Source organism: Polypterus senegalus, chromosome 12 (assembly GCF_016835505.1).
Source record: "Polypterus senegalus isolate Bchr_013 chromosome 12, ASM1683550v1, whole genome shotgun sequence".
NCBI classification, from domain to species: domain Eukaryota; kingdom Metazoa; phylum Chordata; class Cladistia; order Polypteriformes; family Polypteridae; genus Polypterus; species Polypterus senegalus.
The window spans coordinates 2,374,191-2,392,677 of record NC_053165.1 but is presented as its reverse complement, the minus strand read 5'-3'; the positions used below and the strand labels follow the sequence as shown (position 1 = coordinate 2,392,677).

Below are 18,487 nucleotides of genomic sequence, written 5' to 3'. Positions count from 1 at the left end.
GGCTGTCGTTCTGCCAAGGATGTGGCACAGGAGGAGGCCAGTCTTGATAAAAAAGCCACCTTTATTTACATAAATTACATAAACTCACAAACGCGTTCACATCGTCGACAATAGAAACGTTTTGACAAGGATGGCACATCAACTACCGCCTAACGTCTCCTTTAGAGTGCAGACTAATGCAAAAGAAGAAAAGCAAACCCACACGGACGCCCGTCATGCCCACACGCTGGGGGCTCCTCGCTCTCTGGTTCTCTATAAGGAAGAAGTCGTGGAGTCGACCACCTCGCGCCCATTGCACACAGTGGGCACGTAGTTGGAGGCAGAAGCTGAAAGGCAAGAAAAGACAAAGTGACAATCAAATGGGCACATCCTGAACTGGCACAGCTTTCCTTAGAAACCCTTTTGACCACAAACCCATGGCAAAATGCAAATAGCCATGCCCATGTGGGCAGTGCAGTAGTGGAGGTGTTGGTCTTGTTACCCACTACCTCCACCTGAAGCCCCATGCCAACTTTAGCCCTGCTTTAAAAGTGGGGCACCCCATTCCATAACACAAGGAACCCCGCATATCTGGCTGGCTGTGGCGTTTGCCAGACTGGTGACGCCAGCTACTCCTGCTGAGGTGTTGCCCTGTCGGTAGTTGGTGCCCTCGTCGGCGGTCACTCACCATGCGAGTAGCTGGAGCCTGGGCCCGTGACGCTGAAGCGGCTGGTGGCCACGCGGTGACTCGCCACGTTCTTCTGCGGCTGAAACAGGATGATGTGAGTCTTGGGGGCAAACAGGCAGCCCAACACGACGGAGCCGCTCAAGCTGACGGAAATGCACATGGTGGTCGTCTGCACCTGCGGACACAGAGGAGGAAGGGGGGTGAACGACACACGTGGGCTGGCACACTTGCATTGGGAGGTCTGCCAAGTCTGTGCCAACCCCATTCAGCCACAGCCGTGGAGTGTGGAAGATGAGGGGCCCTGTTCAGTCAGTGCCAGGGGTGCCCCAATTGAACAAACGGGCTGCTTGGACTCACGGCAGAGGCCATTCTAATGTGACCCCAAGAGGGACTGTCACAGCCTGGCATTTGTGTTAGTGGCCCACCACAGTTCGCCCATCCTAATCATCAGAGGTCCCCACGCTGCACCACCTGACCTGCTCCCCCTCATCACTTTGACCCTCCTCTGAAGACCCCACTTGTCCCTGTTCAGACCCAACGCCAACCGTAACCGCACGGCTCCTGGCACACTTAACCATCATGAGGTCTAGCAGGACAATGTGAATGGCAACACCCCCCTATGTGTGCCCACGGCGCAGCCTTGGTTAAGTGGGATTGGCCACCAGTTTAGCCTCCCGTGCCCTCATGAACGCCAGTTATGAAAGACGACGCGCCTGCAGATCGGCTGCTTTAATGAAATTCCACGGCTGTCGTCCAAATCCCGTTTTAATGAAACGCCGAGCGGCGCGAGGGCCCGTCCACCCACGCGAATACGCCTTGGCATCTGTCGGTGTGCCCGGGGGGAGCGACACTTGATTATTAAAAAGGAAAGGAATCTGAATGGACACCACAGCAGCCGTCTGAGCCATTAATGCAATATGGACGTGTGCCCTCGAGTGGCACCTGGCAGGCATCTTGAGCTACGCCAGTCTCAGCTGAGGAGGTGCCCATCTTATATATGGGGGACCTGCCTTTTGTGAAGCAAGTTGTGCTTTGCTTGATGATCACTAGGGGGCAACCTTACCACTTGGATAAACATCAGCATCCTGCTGCAGCCACTTGGCACAGCCTGGTAAAGCGAGCCGTTTCGGGGCGTTACAGGACTAGAGACCCCCAAAACGGCAGCAGACCACTTTCATCGACTTGATGCTGGGCCGAGGCGCCAGTGGGAAGCGCAGCCTTAAAAACAAATCCACCCTCTTTAGTGTGAAGACCATACCTTGGCGCCAAAGCCCCCGTGGAGCCGCTGGACAGTCTGCTTTGTCCCTTGATAGGGAGGGGCGCAGGACGACATTCAGGACCACCACCAACACGGAGGACTGCGACCCTGGCACCACTCACGCCCAGCTCTTTCACTCTGAACAGTCCATCCATGGGGGCACACACAGCTGACTCTTCATCAACCTGGCATAACTAAGCTTCCCCCCCAAGACCAACTGGCATTCCACCCACATCTGCCTGGCAATGCAGAAAATGGCCAGACAGGTGGCGACCTCATGTAACGTCCCCTAACCCTGTGGGTGCAGACCCTTTCTTTGTACCCACCAATGCCTTTTGTTGTTGTGAGGGTTTAGCTAATCGCATGATTTCTTGGCAAAGACGCCCCTGGGTGATGCTGGAGGCCAACGGGCAGAAGAAAAATGCAGCAAAGCTCATCGAGGAAACTCCACGAGCAGGCTGGGGGGCACTCAGCTCAGGGACCACTGCTGGAAGGTTTAAAGCCACCTCAGGCTGGCATGCAGGTGTGAGTGGAGTGTGCTGCTGGGGGTCCTGGTCTCTCACTGTCAAAAGGAAGGCCAAGGTCCAAGAAACGCAATGCAACGGGGGGCGCCCTCGTTACCAGCTGAACACCACACTGCCCTACGCCCCCTGCCCCGGAGCTGGCATATTAAACGTCAGCGGCTGCCACAGAGGGGCCCACAGGTCTCACATGTGTGATCCTCAGACCTTCTGCATGCGACGGGCACCACAGAATCATTGACCAGGCTTAGGGCAGGCGGGTGTCGTGCAGGGCTACCAGAAGGTCCCATGTGCTCGTGACACATGAGCCCCTCAGGCTCACCTGCGTCACCAAGTGGTCTCAATGTCTGCTCGACGGTCCCTGCAGTCACCTTAGTCACCACTGACAGTTAAGACAAAAGAACTGGGGATGAGTTGGCGCTGCCGTTAGCCTACTAACTACACAAAGCGTGGCACCACCTCTGAAGGGCATCAGCTCAGTTTTAGACACGTAACACCAAAACTATAGTGACGTACGCCCGGAGCAGACACGAGATGAAGGTGGGGTGTCTGTCCTTAGCCAGAGCCGGTCCTGGCAGCAACGGGCACAAACCACGCCCGCCGTTCTAAGAATCTTGCTGTAGTACAACAGCCCTAGGAGACCCTCCAGAGATGAGCGGATACCAGAATGACACCCTCCACCCTGCTTGAGGCACAGGGTGGCACAAAGGAGGACGTGACGTGGCGAGAGTCATAACCCTCAGTGCAGGCCGCACCGCCGTGAAAGGACATTCTGTTGGGTCACTAAACGCCAATTTAAAGACCTTCTGTAGCCCTCGCTGGTTACTCACCCGGTAGTCACTTGAGGTGACGTAGAAGATGGGCTGGAAGGCCAGCCAGATGATGCAGGTGGTATACATGGTGAAGCCAATGAATTTCGCTTCGTTGAAGTTTTCGGGGCACTTGCGGGTCTTGAAGGCGTAGACGGTGCAGAGGATGATGAGGACCACGTTGTACGTCAGCGAGATGAGCATACTGGAGTCCTTGTTGTTACACTTGAGGATGACCACGTCCCTCTTGTCCGCCGCCACCTCCTTCCGCACGCCGGGCGTCTCGATCAGCAGCCAGACGACGACGACGATAAGCTGGCAGGAGATCAGAGCCATGCAGATGACCACCTGGGACGTCGGGCTGATGAATCTGGGCCTTTGAGCGCCGTCCTTGACGCCGCTGAAGATCCTGGCGATGCGGTTGGTTTTGGTCAACAGGGCCGAGTAGCAGACGGCGAAGGAGGTGCCCAGGCCCAGCCGCCGCAGGGTGCACACCACCGACGAAGGCTTGGCGATGAAAATGAAAGTCATGCTGTAGCACATGAGGACGCCCAGGAGGAGGATGTAGCAAAGTTCTCGGCCAGAGGCCTTCACGATGGGCGTGTCGTTGTTTTTCATGAAGACCCCAATGACAAAGAAAGTGCACATGAAGCCCAGACACGAGATGGACACCGGGCCGACGGCCCACGCGTCTTCCCAGTGGATGTACTCTTCGGGAAGGTCGTAACAGCTGGTGAGGTTCTCGGCGGGCCATCGGCCAAACCCGCAGTCCATGCACGTGAATTCGTCCAGCAGGAACTCGTAAGGCTGGCACTGAATGCAAATCCAGCAGCAGACGTCACCGGGCTGCATGCTCTTCACTTCGTTCTTCCTGCAGGGGTCGCTGCACTGGGAGGTGGGGATGGAGTGCCTGGCCCAGGGAATGCGGCTGGTGTTGAGACTCAGGCCTTGTGCCCAGTGACCCACCTTCTCGTAGGTGTATTTGCCATCTTCCTGGTGGAAGTTGAAGATGTTGTACAAGCCGAGGCTGTCGCCGTAGTCGTCGAAGAGGACGGTGTGTTCTGTGTCGGGGGGCCGGAAGGGAGCTGGAGAGGAGAAGGAGAGGGCAGGATTAGGACCACGAGTGGGTGGAAGCTAAAAGACAAGAGGTGGGCAAGACCAAATTAAAGACCCTCTGAAAATGCCAGCATGCCACCCGGGTGGCCTTCATACAGGGCCTGCCGTCTCACGGCCTGCGGGAGCCCACTCACTACTCGGCCAATCGTGTGTACCAAACAGAGGACGCCGGACCCCCGTCCATGAGCGCCCAACTAATGGGACCTTCTATTCTGAAAATGGCAGGCGAGTCATGTTGAGTGGAATGTTGATGTAAGATAATAATGATGGGCACTGAAGTGTCCACTCATCAAGGTGGCACTGCCTATCCAAGCACCAGTACACGATGCCATTGAAGCAGGTGGAAAGAACAGCACAGGCCTCCTCCCGGTGCTTTGCCAACTCTGCTTGTCTTTAGAGTGGGCGAAGTGGCACAGTGGTTAGCGCTAGGTGCCATCTCTGTGCGTCCCACTGCTGTTCTCCCTGAGCGGGGGCGAGACGTAATGTCTGCTTCCGACTTTCACTTTTCTGCGAGATGGCGATGCCCGCACCCCAAGCACAGACTACCCGGCCTTCTCGCCACTGGCCTGGTTATAAATGATGGTACAGATGGCCATTTTGGCTCAGGTGGCAGTGCCATCTTCTCGGAGGTCAGCAGACGACTCACCATACGCCTCACGGTGCCACTTGCGTCACACAATAAACAACAAGACAGAAACCCAACCCATTCACTGTCCTCGTAAATCAGGCGATGCCCAAACGATCCCAGCTCAGACCTTCCAGGCCCCCTGCCATCCAATCGGAGTTTAATATTCAAATTGTCACTAATCCCAGGAAGGGGACTTGAAGCAAGACAGATTAGAAGAGCAGCGTGCCACTGCCAGGGTGGGCACAGCCTGACCTTTGAGCCGACCTCATCAGACCCCTGATAAGAGAACACCGTGAAGTTCAGGCACCAGCTGACCTGCGTGCTCGAGGATGATGAGGATGGCACACAAGGCGCCATTCTGCTGGCTTCTAGAATCAGGGCAGAGCCCAACGTGGCATACAGATGCTGTGTTGCCGGTGCCAGTATGCGCAACTTATCGTGTCAGTCAAATGGTGTGGACTGGGGCACCGTCAACAGGATGTGTCAAGGCTAGCCGATCCTCCACTAGTACAGTAAGTAGCTATGGGCACCTGGAGCGTTGACAGCGGAGGCGCACAGCGGAGGCGCACAGCGGGCACTACAGCTCAGTGGCCCTTTTGTCAGCTGTAAGGCTGCGTCTGTGGGTCTCCCTGGCCATTCCACAGCTTGTGGACTCTAAACTTGCCCCCTAACGTTAGGCTTTTAGCCTCTGTATGCCCACCCCGTCGCCCAGCAGCTCACCGTCATTATAAGCAGGCCAGCTGGCTGGTGAGGCGACTTACCATCAAATTTCGTCTTGAGGATGAAGTCCTTGTAAAGTCGTCTTCCATTGCCAGGCTTCATGGCGTCGCATAGCTTGGTGGAGTTGGGGCAGAAGGCCTGGCGCATCCTGTGCAGCGCATGGGCCATTGCATACATGGCGTTGACCACAAACATGATCTTGGATTCCTGCTCAAACCTGCCCTCCCTCAGCGACTGCTGCCCACAGCTCAGGTCCTGAAGGCTGCACTGGAAGCGGCGTTCCCAGAACTCCCGAAACCAGGGATTGCGCGTATTGTTGTAGGGGTTGAGTTTGGTGAAGTAGTGCTCAAATTCCTTGATGGGGTAGGAAGCAAGTTCAATGGTGAACGCCCCGTCAGCCACCAGCTCGCTGCCCCTCACCACGCTCTCCTGGGCCCCCCAGCCGTCGCTGGCCACCCAGATGAAGGACACATTCATTCGCATAGCTGCTGCCAACAGCTCTCGGGCGTCCTCGCTACGGGTGAAAAGGATAACGACTTGGGCATTGGGCTTCTGCAGCAGCGATTTGATCACGACTTCGTGGCTCATCGAGTGGCCCACCTTTGCAGACGTGGCAATGCAGATCTGGCGTGCACGGGCCTCTTGTTCAAAAGCCTCAATACCCGTCTCCCCGTAGTCTCCCTCCGAGGCCACCGTCGAGACGTACGTCCAGTTGAAAAACCGCAGGATCTCTGCCATTGCCTTAGCCTGGTAGGAATCGGGCGGCACGGTGCGGGCAAAGTAGTCGTAACGGGTCTTGTCGCTCAGTTTGGCGCTGGTGGAAGCGTAGCTGATCTGAGGGATTTGGAAGAGCCTTAGGAGGTTGGCAACCTAAAATACAAAACAGGAAATCGTCATTGGTGGAGAAGAGCGGCGAGGCCGAGAGGGGCACCTGACCCCCATCGTCATGGATTTAGGTGAGCAGCTGCCCGCATCAACTGGGCCAGGCTGCCTGCCCTTCACTGGCAGCACCACAGACAATTTGCTCTGCTAGTCACACTTGCTATGACTTTCAAATGAAGAAGAAGGTCAGAGAGCAATGGAATACGAAAAGCCGGCTTAAGACTTCAAACGAAACGCAGTCAGGGATCAGAATACCAGTCGGCGTCACCTGGTCGAAAGAACAAAAGAAAAGTGCTGGCACCTGCAGGGGAGACTTGTGCTCGTCGGTGGCACATCATGACTGGCGCTATATAATCGATACAGTCCTCCTTGCGCCGGGCACGAGCCTCAGCTCAACACATCATTAGCTACGAGGGACGGGACTGGTGGGTGGCACCTGCACGGGAGTAGACACGCGCACGGCGTAACGATGAGATGTCGGCGATGGCACTGCGTTTACCCTGAAGTGTCGAATTAAGACGACGGTCTCTTAGGCTACCCACCTCCAGACTGACGGCACGGGTAATCACGGCCATGGAGGAACCCATCGCCACACACAAAAGGGACTGAAGTGGACAGCAGACACCTGGGCCTCACAGAAGTGACCAGTGACGAGTGACAGAACATCCGACTCCACATCAAGAGACAGATGAAAGGAGATGTGAACGCCTGTGACAAATGGCAGCTGCAGTCGAATTCAAGAACAACAAGCCAAGGGACCTCACGTGTGCACGGACGATGGCCTCAAAACTCGGCGCTTTCCCCAGCCCAGATCATCAAGGGGTGAAGGTGGAGGCAGTGCCCCGAACGGTGCCACTGGGTCAGATCCTGTCCTGTCCAGGGGCGAGAGATTCACGGGCCTCAGCAATGCCACAGCTGGGCCTCTCGTTTTAGCCTTGGAGGTCTCGGTGCCATAGGGAAAGCTCCCTTCTGTTACCCATTCACCAATGGGGCTGGTAAACTTGGCAGACGTACCTCTCAGTCCAAAGCCACAGGACTTTAGTGGGAGTGTCCAATGAAGACGACCTGCGTGCCAGTGGAATACGCAGCTTTCACGTAGAGCCGTTGGAGGAGTGCGGCCACTCGGCCCGCCAGGCTCATTGAATTGTAGCCGCTAACACAAGACCCCAGGCCGAGTCCAATCAGAAGACCACTGCACTCGTGTGTCTCGTGAGGCTTACAGCTGGCTAGTTCAGGGTGCCAGCGGTCCGGTGGGGAGTGACAGCCGGATGTCACTTACACAAATGCACACCACGTACAGCTCACAAGATGCGAGTGTCACTAACAAAGGCTTGCCCATCACAAGGGGCACTTGGCCAGTGCCTGCCACTGAGTGAGGCAAGGCTGCTATGGCACATCCACTACGTGACCCTGACATCTCGACAAAAACGACTGCAGGTAGATCTGCGAGCGACTCACTTCGGCTGCTCAAATCACGTCTGCAACACAGAATGGCGAGGACGACTGGCCTTGCTTAGTCCTTTTTGGCGAGGACAGAATTCATCTGGAGGTCCGTGGTGCCAGCTGTCTGAGATTTGGGGGTGGTGGGGATGACCAAACAGCCAAATAAAGATGTGGAAAACCCACAGCAGCGTGCGTGCAAGGTTCAAGCTTACAGATGTTTGTACACTCGGGGGCCATCACTCTTAACTGGAGGCACCGGTGAAAAGGAAGTGACAAGTAGGGGCTCGAAATCCTCGGCCGACATGTCAACTTACGGTAGAGGAGGGGAGGCGGCCCACAGTGCCTAGAATTAGAAAAGCTCCAAGAGGACACGGCACCCTCGCAGTGCCCACTTCCAGTCCCGGAGAGCCAACCTCTTCATTTCTAAATATTACGCCATGTGACTCCTCCTGCCCAGTAGCAAACAGAAAACACGGAGCCGACACTGCGGAACAAACAAGCACAATGTCACCAGGTGAGCCTCCGCCACCGTCGGTCAGTGCCAGAAATATTAGATGGACGGACTGATGGCAGAACTGCGGTAGGACGGCTCAAGGTCTCAAGGTCCACAGCGCTCAGCCCAGAAGCCTGTGGGCACCTCGCTTTGCTTCTGCACTTTGTTTCACTTTAGTAAAGGCGCCCATTTGATTTGCTTCGTCCCTCCATGAAATCACTGAGACGCGCTTTACAATTACAGTTACACAGAAAAGGAACGACACCCGCGGCCCCTTCACTCGATTAGGGGAGCCTTTAGGGTGGGACAGCTGAAGGGTGACCCCACAGATAGAGGGTGAACATGTCCGCCTCCCAGAAACTAGAGGACTGGATGGCAAGAGTCCACAAGACCCCGACGTAGACAGATGGCAGCACCAGATCCCTAGAGTGTCTGTTTAAGGGTGTGAAGCAATGGCGGGCTCTCCCACTGCCAGGACACAGGGCATAACTGGGAAGAGTGGGACTGGGACTCCACACAAATTCAAAATGTCCAAAAAGACGTCGAGCCGTGCCCGAGGATTCCGGCTCCATTATTTCATACACAGGCAGCACAATCAGGTCTGTGGTACACGCCTGCCATATCCATCAATGGCACCAATGCCCAGCTTCTCTCTCTGCCATGCCAAGTCTTCAGGTCTGTGTGCGCGCCAAGCACTTTCCTGTTTCTCCATTCAGTTCCTCATTTCCACCCCCCATCTCTGATCTCCTGCACTTTTCCTTGGCATTTACACATCTTTTTTGATCCACTCTAATTCGGCCCGCTTGGCATGTGCCCTTGAGACGCCAGTCTTCATATCCGACCTACGTGATATCACAGAACTCATTTCACTGGATCGTTACAACCTGTTCTGTCAGCCGTTAAAAAGCGTCACGTTCATCAAACAGGCCAAGGAATGCTAAATGACGCCAAAGTGTGTGTGTCCTCGGAAAACAAACTGCGGAGAGAGAAATGTCAAAGGTGCCATGGGAAATAAAGGCGAAGTATTAAGACTGGCAAAGCTGAGCAAAAGCTATCGGCGTACACACCTTGTGGATCTCATTTGGGTGCGGCCCCTTTGGAAACGGTGTGGAAACAGCTGACCCACTACGGGTAGAAAGAAGAGACGTGCATGACATTTGAGTGGCACAGCTACAGCAGCATGGTCACCATCTTTGTGGACCTCCATCATGTCCACATGAGGTTTTCTCTGGGTGCCCAACTCTTCCTCCACATCCCAAACAAGATGCGCATCAGGGCACCCTCTGTCTAGATGAGCGAGCGCCTAGGGGACCTGTGACATTGGCTCAGTTAGACGATTAAAGCGGTTTGATGGAGGTTAAGTGACTGAAGTAGCCGGGGCGGGGGGCCAGTCCACCACGGGGAGCAGGCTCCATGCCATTTAGACACATCTCTGGGATGAGGAGTCAAGTGGCACATCCAATCGCTCCAATCCTGCACTGTCCAGCGGCTGGCCAAGGGTCCAAGCAGGCGTCTGGAGTGGTGACCCAGCCACACCACACTGTCCCCCAGTAGAAAGTGAACAGAAGACAAAGAAACAGCAGCCCTTTTTCAGAATGAAACAACCACGAATGAGGTGCCAATGTGCCCTCACCTGTTAAACCAACATGCCCCAGGGCGCCAGAAGATTTGAACCCAGGTCCAGGCTCTGTGAACTTGAATCAAACTCTCCGGCCCTCACAGCCATGAATCCTGCCTTCCGAGACTCTGTTTTGCGTGACGTTTACGGCCTTCTTTACAAACGGCGCCTGTCCATGGAGATCGCCATCACGGCCTCAGGCTGTGCCCGAGACTCCAAGGACTTGAGCCCACCTGCCTGCCCACAGGGATCACACCACAGTCTAAGGGGCCTGCCATTGCCCTTGCAGCATTCGAAAAAGCCGGTAAACGCCTGACCCCCCATCATTAATAATGGAATTGGGATTTTAATTAAAAATGAGCGCGCAGATGAGGAGAGGATTATACGTGTGTGAGGACGCCTGGAGGGGTGGCCAGGGTGGGCTTATTATCAGCAGTAATTAAATCTCGGCACGCAGCTGCCCTGTTTATCCTTTTCTCTTTGATTTCTTCATTTCCTCGCCACTCTCAAATGAAGATATCATAGATGTTGCAAGCGCTCGGGAGATCATCCGGTGCTCTGCTATTTTCATACTGTCCTGTGACCTTGGATTCTGCAGGAATTTATAAATAGCTAAAAATGCAAAAAAGCATTTTTAACGACCAGACTCGAGTCAGCATTTAAAGAAGGAGGTGGCGTAAGCAAACTGGCACAGCAGTTAGTGCCGTGGTCTCTCCGCTCCATCCTTGTCTGCATAGTCTTCCCAGGTCCCTGTGCACTCCTTCCTTACCTCGTAGGTCTGTCTAAGGGTAGGAGAGGGGGCCCTGTGATGGTGTGGCACCCTGACCACAACAGGCTCGGGCACTAGCAGGACTGATGGCATGCCCTGCTGTTATTACTAGGCCAAACACCAACAGGCGGGCGCTGCAGAGCATATCGAGGACAGGACCACTGCTGCGTTCCTCCGACTTTTTCATTTCGACCCCAGTCTTAATGAACTCCCACATTTGGACCCTTGGCTGGGTTGTTTGGACTAACCGCTTTCCCTTCGCCTACTTGACCCCTTGATCGGCTTTGGTGGGAATCAAACATGCAGGCCTGTGGAGGCACCGTACTGGCACATGGTGTGCTTTCATACCGTTTACCAAGGCCTAGAAAACGACGCTGAAGTCAGCCTGATGCAGTGGCCTCCTGCGTCGCCAATGGAGCAATGTGGGCACAACTTACAGCACGGACCAAACACCACCTAGGGGACACAGTGGAGTCAACTGGACCAGCACCCCACTCAGAGTGGGCACAGCCAGCACGGACGAGGAGGAGGAGGAGGAGCCGGTTAGTGTGTTCAGCTGGCCCTGTCCCTTTGTCACGCCACGCGAGGGAGACCGAAGCTGCACATGTTTGCTCACACAAAGACGTCCCCAGAGACGAGCGCGGTCCCAAGATGGAGCTGGAGATTATTTTTAGGCGCTAATGAGATTGCATTGCACTGATGTGTGTTAGAAAGTCCCCTTTGTTCCCTGCGAGACTCGACTGCCGTTCTGCACACCCGCTCAGCTCCACGGCCAATCAATAATCAAGCGCAGACTTAAAGACACTGCGGATCATGCTAATGGGCTCACATGTATCTTTTATAATCTCCATTTCCGATGCACAGTAATGACCACTGGGAGTTATTTGGTTACTCACCGTCGGATCAAATGAGCAGCAAACAGCAGCGGCGGCGGCGGCAGCGTAAGCGTTTAAAAACACAAAGTATAACAAATGTGACCTCAATTAAAAGTCATTTATTTATAAAGCAGTTCTCTTAAAAAAAATTCCGAATTCAGTGTTTGGGAATACAGCGTGGCAGAACCGTTTGGAAAGAAGCGGGTAAAAATAGACCTTTGAACATTGACAGCTATGATGTGAATTCCGGAGGGATGTTCGGTTTTTTTTCTTCCCCCCTAACATGAAAAGTGCATCTGTAGATCACAGCGTATTAAGTAAGCAGTTCGACGAGATGACGTCCGATACCCGTGGGGTTCACCGGCGGCGTCCTCAAGCTTACCGTGAAGAAAGGAAACGACGAGTCAAAACTAAGAGCCGCCTTTTGGGGATGAAGGTACTGTGGCCCTAAGAAACTGCAGGATCCAAACCACAGATTCACCGTGGCGGTCCGTTGAGGTCCAGTGTCCATTTACAGTGACGGGCAGGGAAGTCAACTCGCTTTACAGCCCACTGCTTTAGCCACTTGGCTGTAGGAAACCGTAAAGCAGCCATTGCTTTATACAGCGCCTTTCTGTTCCACAGACACTTGCAGGCCCAGAGCTACAGTTCAGTTATTCACGGCTCACCGGTTTCAGGTTGGCTTCACCCACTGGCACTAGGCCTGGGCGAGGCGAGGCGGCCTTCACACAACTGTGCCACCAGCTGATTAAGGAACAGCCAACAGGCTGAAAAATGGCTGTCCAGAAGATGAAACGCCATAAAGGCGCTTTAGTCCAAACCAACCAATCAGCCCGTGCGTGGTCTGCTGTCCACATCAGAAACCACAACTGCAGTCAGCAATGCCTTAAATCAGGAACCCTAAAGTCACTAAACGTTAAGCAGAGAATCCAAACACTGGGATCGGTAAGTTGCTGCTTGAAGACAATCATCACCTGCCGACCCGTGAACTTCCAATGCTCAAAATGGTGGCACCCACAATGAAACCCAAATACCACTGCAGCAAATACACTAGTTAATGTTAGAAATGTCACAATCGTAATTAACAGCAAAAATAATCAAATGTTCACAATCCTCAAGTTCAACAACATGAAACTCCAGCCGACTGCCCATTCAGAAAATCTGTGACGCCAAAGTCCACAGGTGACGGGAGTTGAACTTTTATTTTTTATTAGGCTCCTTTCTTCATCTTCACTCGTTCATTTTATTTTTTTCCAGCAGTGCCACAGCCTATTCCGACTGGACTGGGGAATGTTTAGGACACCATGTCATCCTACAGTCCCCATCAAACCTCTCCTGCGCACGTTTGAAATGCGGGGCACTCCAGCACCCAGGCGTCAATATGGAGTGCTAAGCCCATGTCACATGTCACCATGCTGTCATACGATACGCGTAACTGTAAACAAGGAGCAGAAGTGGGTGACAATCTAATCAGGCCTGGCACAGTCACCCACCGTGCTGTCCGGGTAGACCCATACCCTAAAGGGTTAAAGAAGTCACCTGGGCGGCGGCTTTTCAGTGGCTTCACTTTCCGGTATCTCAACATCAAGCATCTGTCATCAGTCTGTTGCAATTTTCGGCTTCAAAGACGGCGAGGGTCGTATCTCATCTCGTCACAAAGCGAGACAGACAGCGTTGTTAACTTCAGACTGGCGAGTCGGGATCTTCAAGCGTACGTTTCATTATTGGCTCCTAAAGCAGCCCTTCATTAGCTGGAGCTGGCCGAGTTCAGCGTAAGGTGACATTCTCTTCATTAATGACTAAACTGTGCTAAAACTTACAGCTTGAAACGGCAAGTTCTGGAGGAGTTTAATGGCGGCATAATGAGCAGCGCGGTTTTGAAGCGCGCCGAGGCCCCTGCCTGCCTGCTGTTATTCTCCTGCTTTTTCCTTCTCAATGTTGCTGTGGATTTCGCACACATGTCCAAAGTATTTGCACTAAAAAGAACTTTGTTTTCTCAAAGAGGCACTGAGTTGAGAAAATGAACGCCATTAATATTCGCTCCAGTAGCCTCACCTACAAGTTCTGGCTGGAAACTGCCTGGAGCCTCATTTACTATTTCAGGATGTGTGGTGAAGGGAAACAAACCCACAAGGTACTCTCTCTGGGCAGCAACGGGGCGCGCGTGAAGAAAATCAATGAACGCGTCCAGGCGATCAGCTTTTATCTGGCAGTGCGCTAAGGAACTCAAGTCACATTACACAAGACTTGGGAAAAGGTCGCCTACTGAACGAGCATCGGAATGGAAGAAAGTTCAACAGAAGGCCATGGGTCCAGCTTGGCAGCACATGCCAGGGCCTACAGGGAAACGGAGGACGACACGGGGGCCATCAGCACAGCGCGTGCCCTAACTGGTAGCCCATGTGGATGTTCACTCTGAGTCACAACACAGGCATATCCTCTCCTTCCAAGTCATGGAGGAACAGACGATTGACAGCAGCAGCAGCAAACACCAAGGAACAGTAACGGACATGACGGAACTCTGATTAACTAGGCATGTTATCCATCTTCAGGCCATTCAACTGTGGGGGGAAAAACCTGGATGTCAGCATGTGGGTGCCATGCAGCAGCAGCACCGCCACCGTGCCACCACACCACACCACACCACACTGGCTCCTCTGTTAATTCATTGAACTCGTGGTCTCTGGTAACGTCTCACACTCATTGGACCAAGAGGTCAAATCACACCAGCCTGAACACCACAGACCCTAAGGGTTAGTGCAGAGGCAGTGAGGGGTCCAGAAAACATCCAAAAGGAGGAGGCCACCAGGGACAGCAATTCCAAGCTTCCACATCGCTAGACTGAACTTCATCACTGTAGCTCCAAGACCCTGGTGGTCCCAGCCTAGCTAATATTCTTTCATTTACTTCCACAACTTGCTTATTCTAGCATACGGTGGTGCCAGTCAACAGAGGGCATAAGACAGTGTTCTTTAGAAGGCATGGCACACACAGAGTGCCAATTTAGAATCAAGGTAGAAAGCAGCACACTTCGTGAAGAAGCCTTTGATTTGAACCCAGGACTGTGAAGCTGGCTGGCAGGCACCACTGTGCCACCATGTGGTCCATCTAACTGACACAAATTAATGTCACATCATGCAGGTGGGCATTATAATACGTTCACTTGATAGGCATCACTTGATTAATGTTGGGCTGCTTTCCTCCAAAAAATGTCAGAGAAACGTATGGAGATTAACCAATTATTCCGGCAGGAAAGCTACTCTGTTAATGCTGCAAACATTCCAAGTATTTAAAATTCTGAACAGCTGAGATAAGGTTAGCGTTCCCGCAAAGCATTAGGAATTCACTGCTGAGAACACGGAGGGATGCTGCAAAGAGAATTTCAAAGACGCAGCTTCCTGTAGAGGATATTATGAACTCAAGAACTTATCAAGTATCCGACGGGCATGACAACGAAATACAATAGATTAAAACAACGAGCAGAGATGCTACATGGAGGATGGTGGCTGTGCCCGTTTTACTCAGACCGCTTGTTCAGACAGCGGCACAACCAAAGTTCCAGTGGGACCACCGTCTGCTGCACCTCAAAGCTTCCCTGTGCTACAATCCATTTCTGAAAGGCCCTTCTTCAGGTGAATTCTCATAATTACCATTCATTTAAATGGAAATAATTCTTAAGCATCCATGGCCCCAAAATCTCACATAAAACATAAAAGGGGTAGACCTGGTGTAATACCAATGACCCCTCATAAGACAAGGCCCCTTATGAAATACAGATGTTCACAGATGCTTCATCAGATCAAGTGTCCCATTCAAAGGATGGCTTGTTGGTCTCTCGCTGGCTTTTCCTACTACTTCACAATCTGTCTTGGAGCCTTGATGCACAGGACAACATGAGAAGACATGCGAGTGTCACATGCAACAGGCTGACTGAATGACAGCACCCTGTGGATCTCGCCAACATCCCGTCCAGCAGCTGTCAGAATGAGCGAGACTGGGATTGGCCATCACAGACTTCCTGCACGGCCACGAACATCAGCCGGCCTCCGTCCCCCAGGCTGCAGCGAGGTGTACGTGGTATGACTTGTGAAGATCAGGAGTGTCTGTGCCAGCGGCACCCAAGACCCGGTGCATATAACCCTTCAGATTCATGACAGTCACTCGTATTAAAGGAATTTCTATATAAAACACACAACCAGTCATGAAGCAGCTGTCAGTAATTCAGGGGAAGTCTGGGCCCGAAACATTGCCATCCTAAAATACACACATAGTGCAGCCCACTGGCCGCAGCAGCAATTGAGAGGCTTCTGTTGGTACATCTAATGTCTTATGTATTGTGATGGGGGGGGTTGATTGGGGGCAATGAGGTGTCTGGAAGAAAAAGGGCAGAAGGTAAAAGCTGGACAGGAGGCAGGCTGGGCCAAACTCTTCTTAGAAAAGAAGTCACAAGGGTGAAAGGTCAGCTTGCCCAAGTGCCAGTGTGGATAGTCAAGAAGAGCAGTAAACGGGAAGCAGAGCCCAGGAATTGTCAAGTGGATTAGATGTGTATTGGACCAATGTCACAAGAGGACCGGTGTCCAAGGATCAGCTGTAGATTCCTAGGCCTCTAAGCAGATAGCCAGAGCTCAACAGGGAGGAACTCCAAAGACGGGGAACCTATGGGGTTGTGCAAACCCTCGAAAAGGTCCCACTTGAGAGTTGGAGTGCAGGGCCATCAGAGGGAGGTCTGCAGAGACATCAGCTGGACGGAGTAGGCACCCCATTAGTGACCCCTGAGAAAGTATAAAGCCACCTCAGCACCGTCACTCCTCTGGCCGCGCAGTTGGAAGACAGTGAAAGGAGGAAATGGGAGAGCCGAGTGTTCAAAGCTTCTCAGTAGGGCCCTCCTGGTTTTCTGCTTCTCCTATTTCTCACTTTTTCACACCCAAATAACGACAAGGAAGGGGAAAACAAAATAGCTCTATTGTTTCTGATACTGCTGGGTTAAACAGATAGATACTTTATTAATCCAAGGGGAAATTCTGATACTCCAAAATCAGCATACTGATAAAAAAAAATATTAATTAAATAAAAATGCATTGCAAGTTAGAAAATGCAAGGAGGAGAGTGCAAAGGCAGGTATAACAGACAGACAATAACTGTATAATGTTAACGTTTACCCCCTGAGTCGCATAGTGTGGGGTCTCCTCAGTCTGTCAGTGGAGCAGGACGGTGACAGCAGTCTGTCTGTGGCTGAAGCTGCTCCTCTGTCCGGAGATGATCCTGTTCAGTGGATTCTCCATGATTGACAGGAGCCTGCTCAGCGCCCGTCGCTCTGCCACGGATGTCAAACTGGATTATTTTGGGTTTGGGACGCTATAATGGCACCCGCTACTCACTCACTATACTGATTACTTTGTAAGTTACTTAGGTAAAGGGGTCTTGTAGTATTATCACTACTACTATGATGTACCTTTTGTCTTTTTGCTAAAGCACTGTCAAGGGTACAAAATCAATCTGACACTCCACAACAGAAGTGATAACATGGATGGGGGAAAAAAAAAAAAAAAAAAAAGCAACATGACTGGGTGGTGCTGCCCACTTTGCATACTAAACCAGACACAAAACTGAAGAGAAGCCCATCATCATTTTACGTCTCTTTTCTGTGATTATGTGGTGAATAAAAGAACCTGGGAAATGACGCAGTAGTCTGCAGCCTAATGTCACTCAGACGGCAGCAGTTGGGCAGCATAACTGTGCCCTCGTGTCGCGGCCCCATATACAGAATGTAAACTTAATTGTGCTCAACTGGCACAAACCAACTTCAGGTGGTGAAGTAAACCGAGGGTGTGGAGCACTCTTCATCACAACTCTTACTGATGTACAGTACACAACAGATCACAACACGTTTAAGTGAAGTCCTTGGCCTCACCTGAATGGAGACATCGCTGTAAGATCCACCAATGACACCGGAGATGGCCAAAGGGAAGTCATCGTGAATAGCATAGGAGCCATCTGGACAGATGTACTCCGTTTCGTCCACCTTGGTCAGCGAGGCCCGGACAAACTCCAAGGACTGCTCGAGGGCGTAGGTATCTTTGGAACAGGTGTCTAGGATGTGAGCGCCAATCTTGAGGCCAGGCAAGATCTTTTCATCCTTGTTGATCTCATCTAATGCCAACAGCATGGCCTCCACCCTTTGAATGCCCCGCTGCTCATTTATCTTCCCACAGTCCTCTGTCCCTCTGCCCTTCTCATGAACAGGAAAGAGGCCGCCGATCACCAAGTCTCCTTCAATTGTTATTTCTCGCTTGGTTCCTGTGTTGTAGCTGGACGTTGGAAGAGCAATTTCCACCAGAGTATGGAAGACCAGAAGCTGGAGGGTTCTCACCACAGCCATGGCACACTTCACATTTGTCATTTTCACCCACTAATGAGGACAAAAGAAAAGGGAAAGAGCAAAGTGGATGGATGCTTCTTTTCTGTTTAAATGCGAGAGAAATTTACGAGACAGATCTTACGGAGGAGGAAGAGGAAGACCGCTTGAGACTGAATGATGCCATGTCTGTCTTCAGTGCCTAAAGAAAGAAAGAAAGAAAGAAAGAAACAAATAGGACAGACATTGTTAACATGACATTCAGCAGGAGGAAGGGGAATAAATCAATGACGGAAGCAGAAGGGAACAAAGGAAACAGAGAATGAATGAGGA

The 18,487-nt window shown here is 52.3% G+C and overlaps 1 protein-coding gene across 3 annotated transcripts in view; it reads right to left on the bottom strand.

Annotated features, from left to right (window-relative positions):
- Positions 1–45: 45 nt before the first annotated feature.
- Positions 46–18,487, bottom strand: part of grm2a (glutamate receptor, metabotropic 2a) — a 67,280-nt gene continuing 48,838 nt past the window's right edge. Inside the window, exons 2-7 of one of the 3 annotated variants that reach the window (XM_039770794.1) lie at positions 18,300–18,356; positions 17,711–18,208; positions 5,761–6,589; positions 3,277–4,340; positions 668–842; positions 46–326 (exon numbers count right to left, since the gene is read on the bottom strand). In XM_039770794.1, the coding sequence (XP_039626728.1) occupies positions 253–326; positions 668–842; positions 3,277–4,340; positions 5,761–6,589; positions 17,711–18,208; positions 18,300–18,356 (2,697 nt within the window). In that variant the 3' untranslated portion in view covers positions 46–252. The remainder of the gene's footprint in view (positions 327–667; positions 843–3,276; positions 4,341–5,760; positions 6,590–17,710; positions 18,209–18,299; positions 18,357–18,487) is intronic. The other 2 variants (XM_039770795.1, XM_039770796.1) reach the window with 2 other exon arrangements.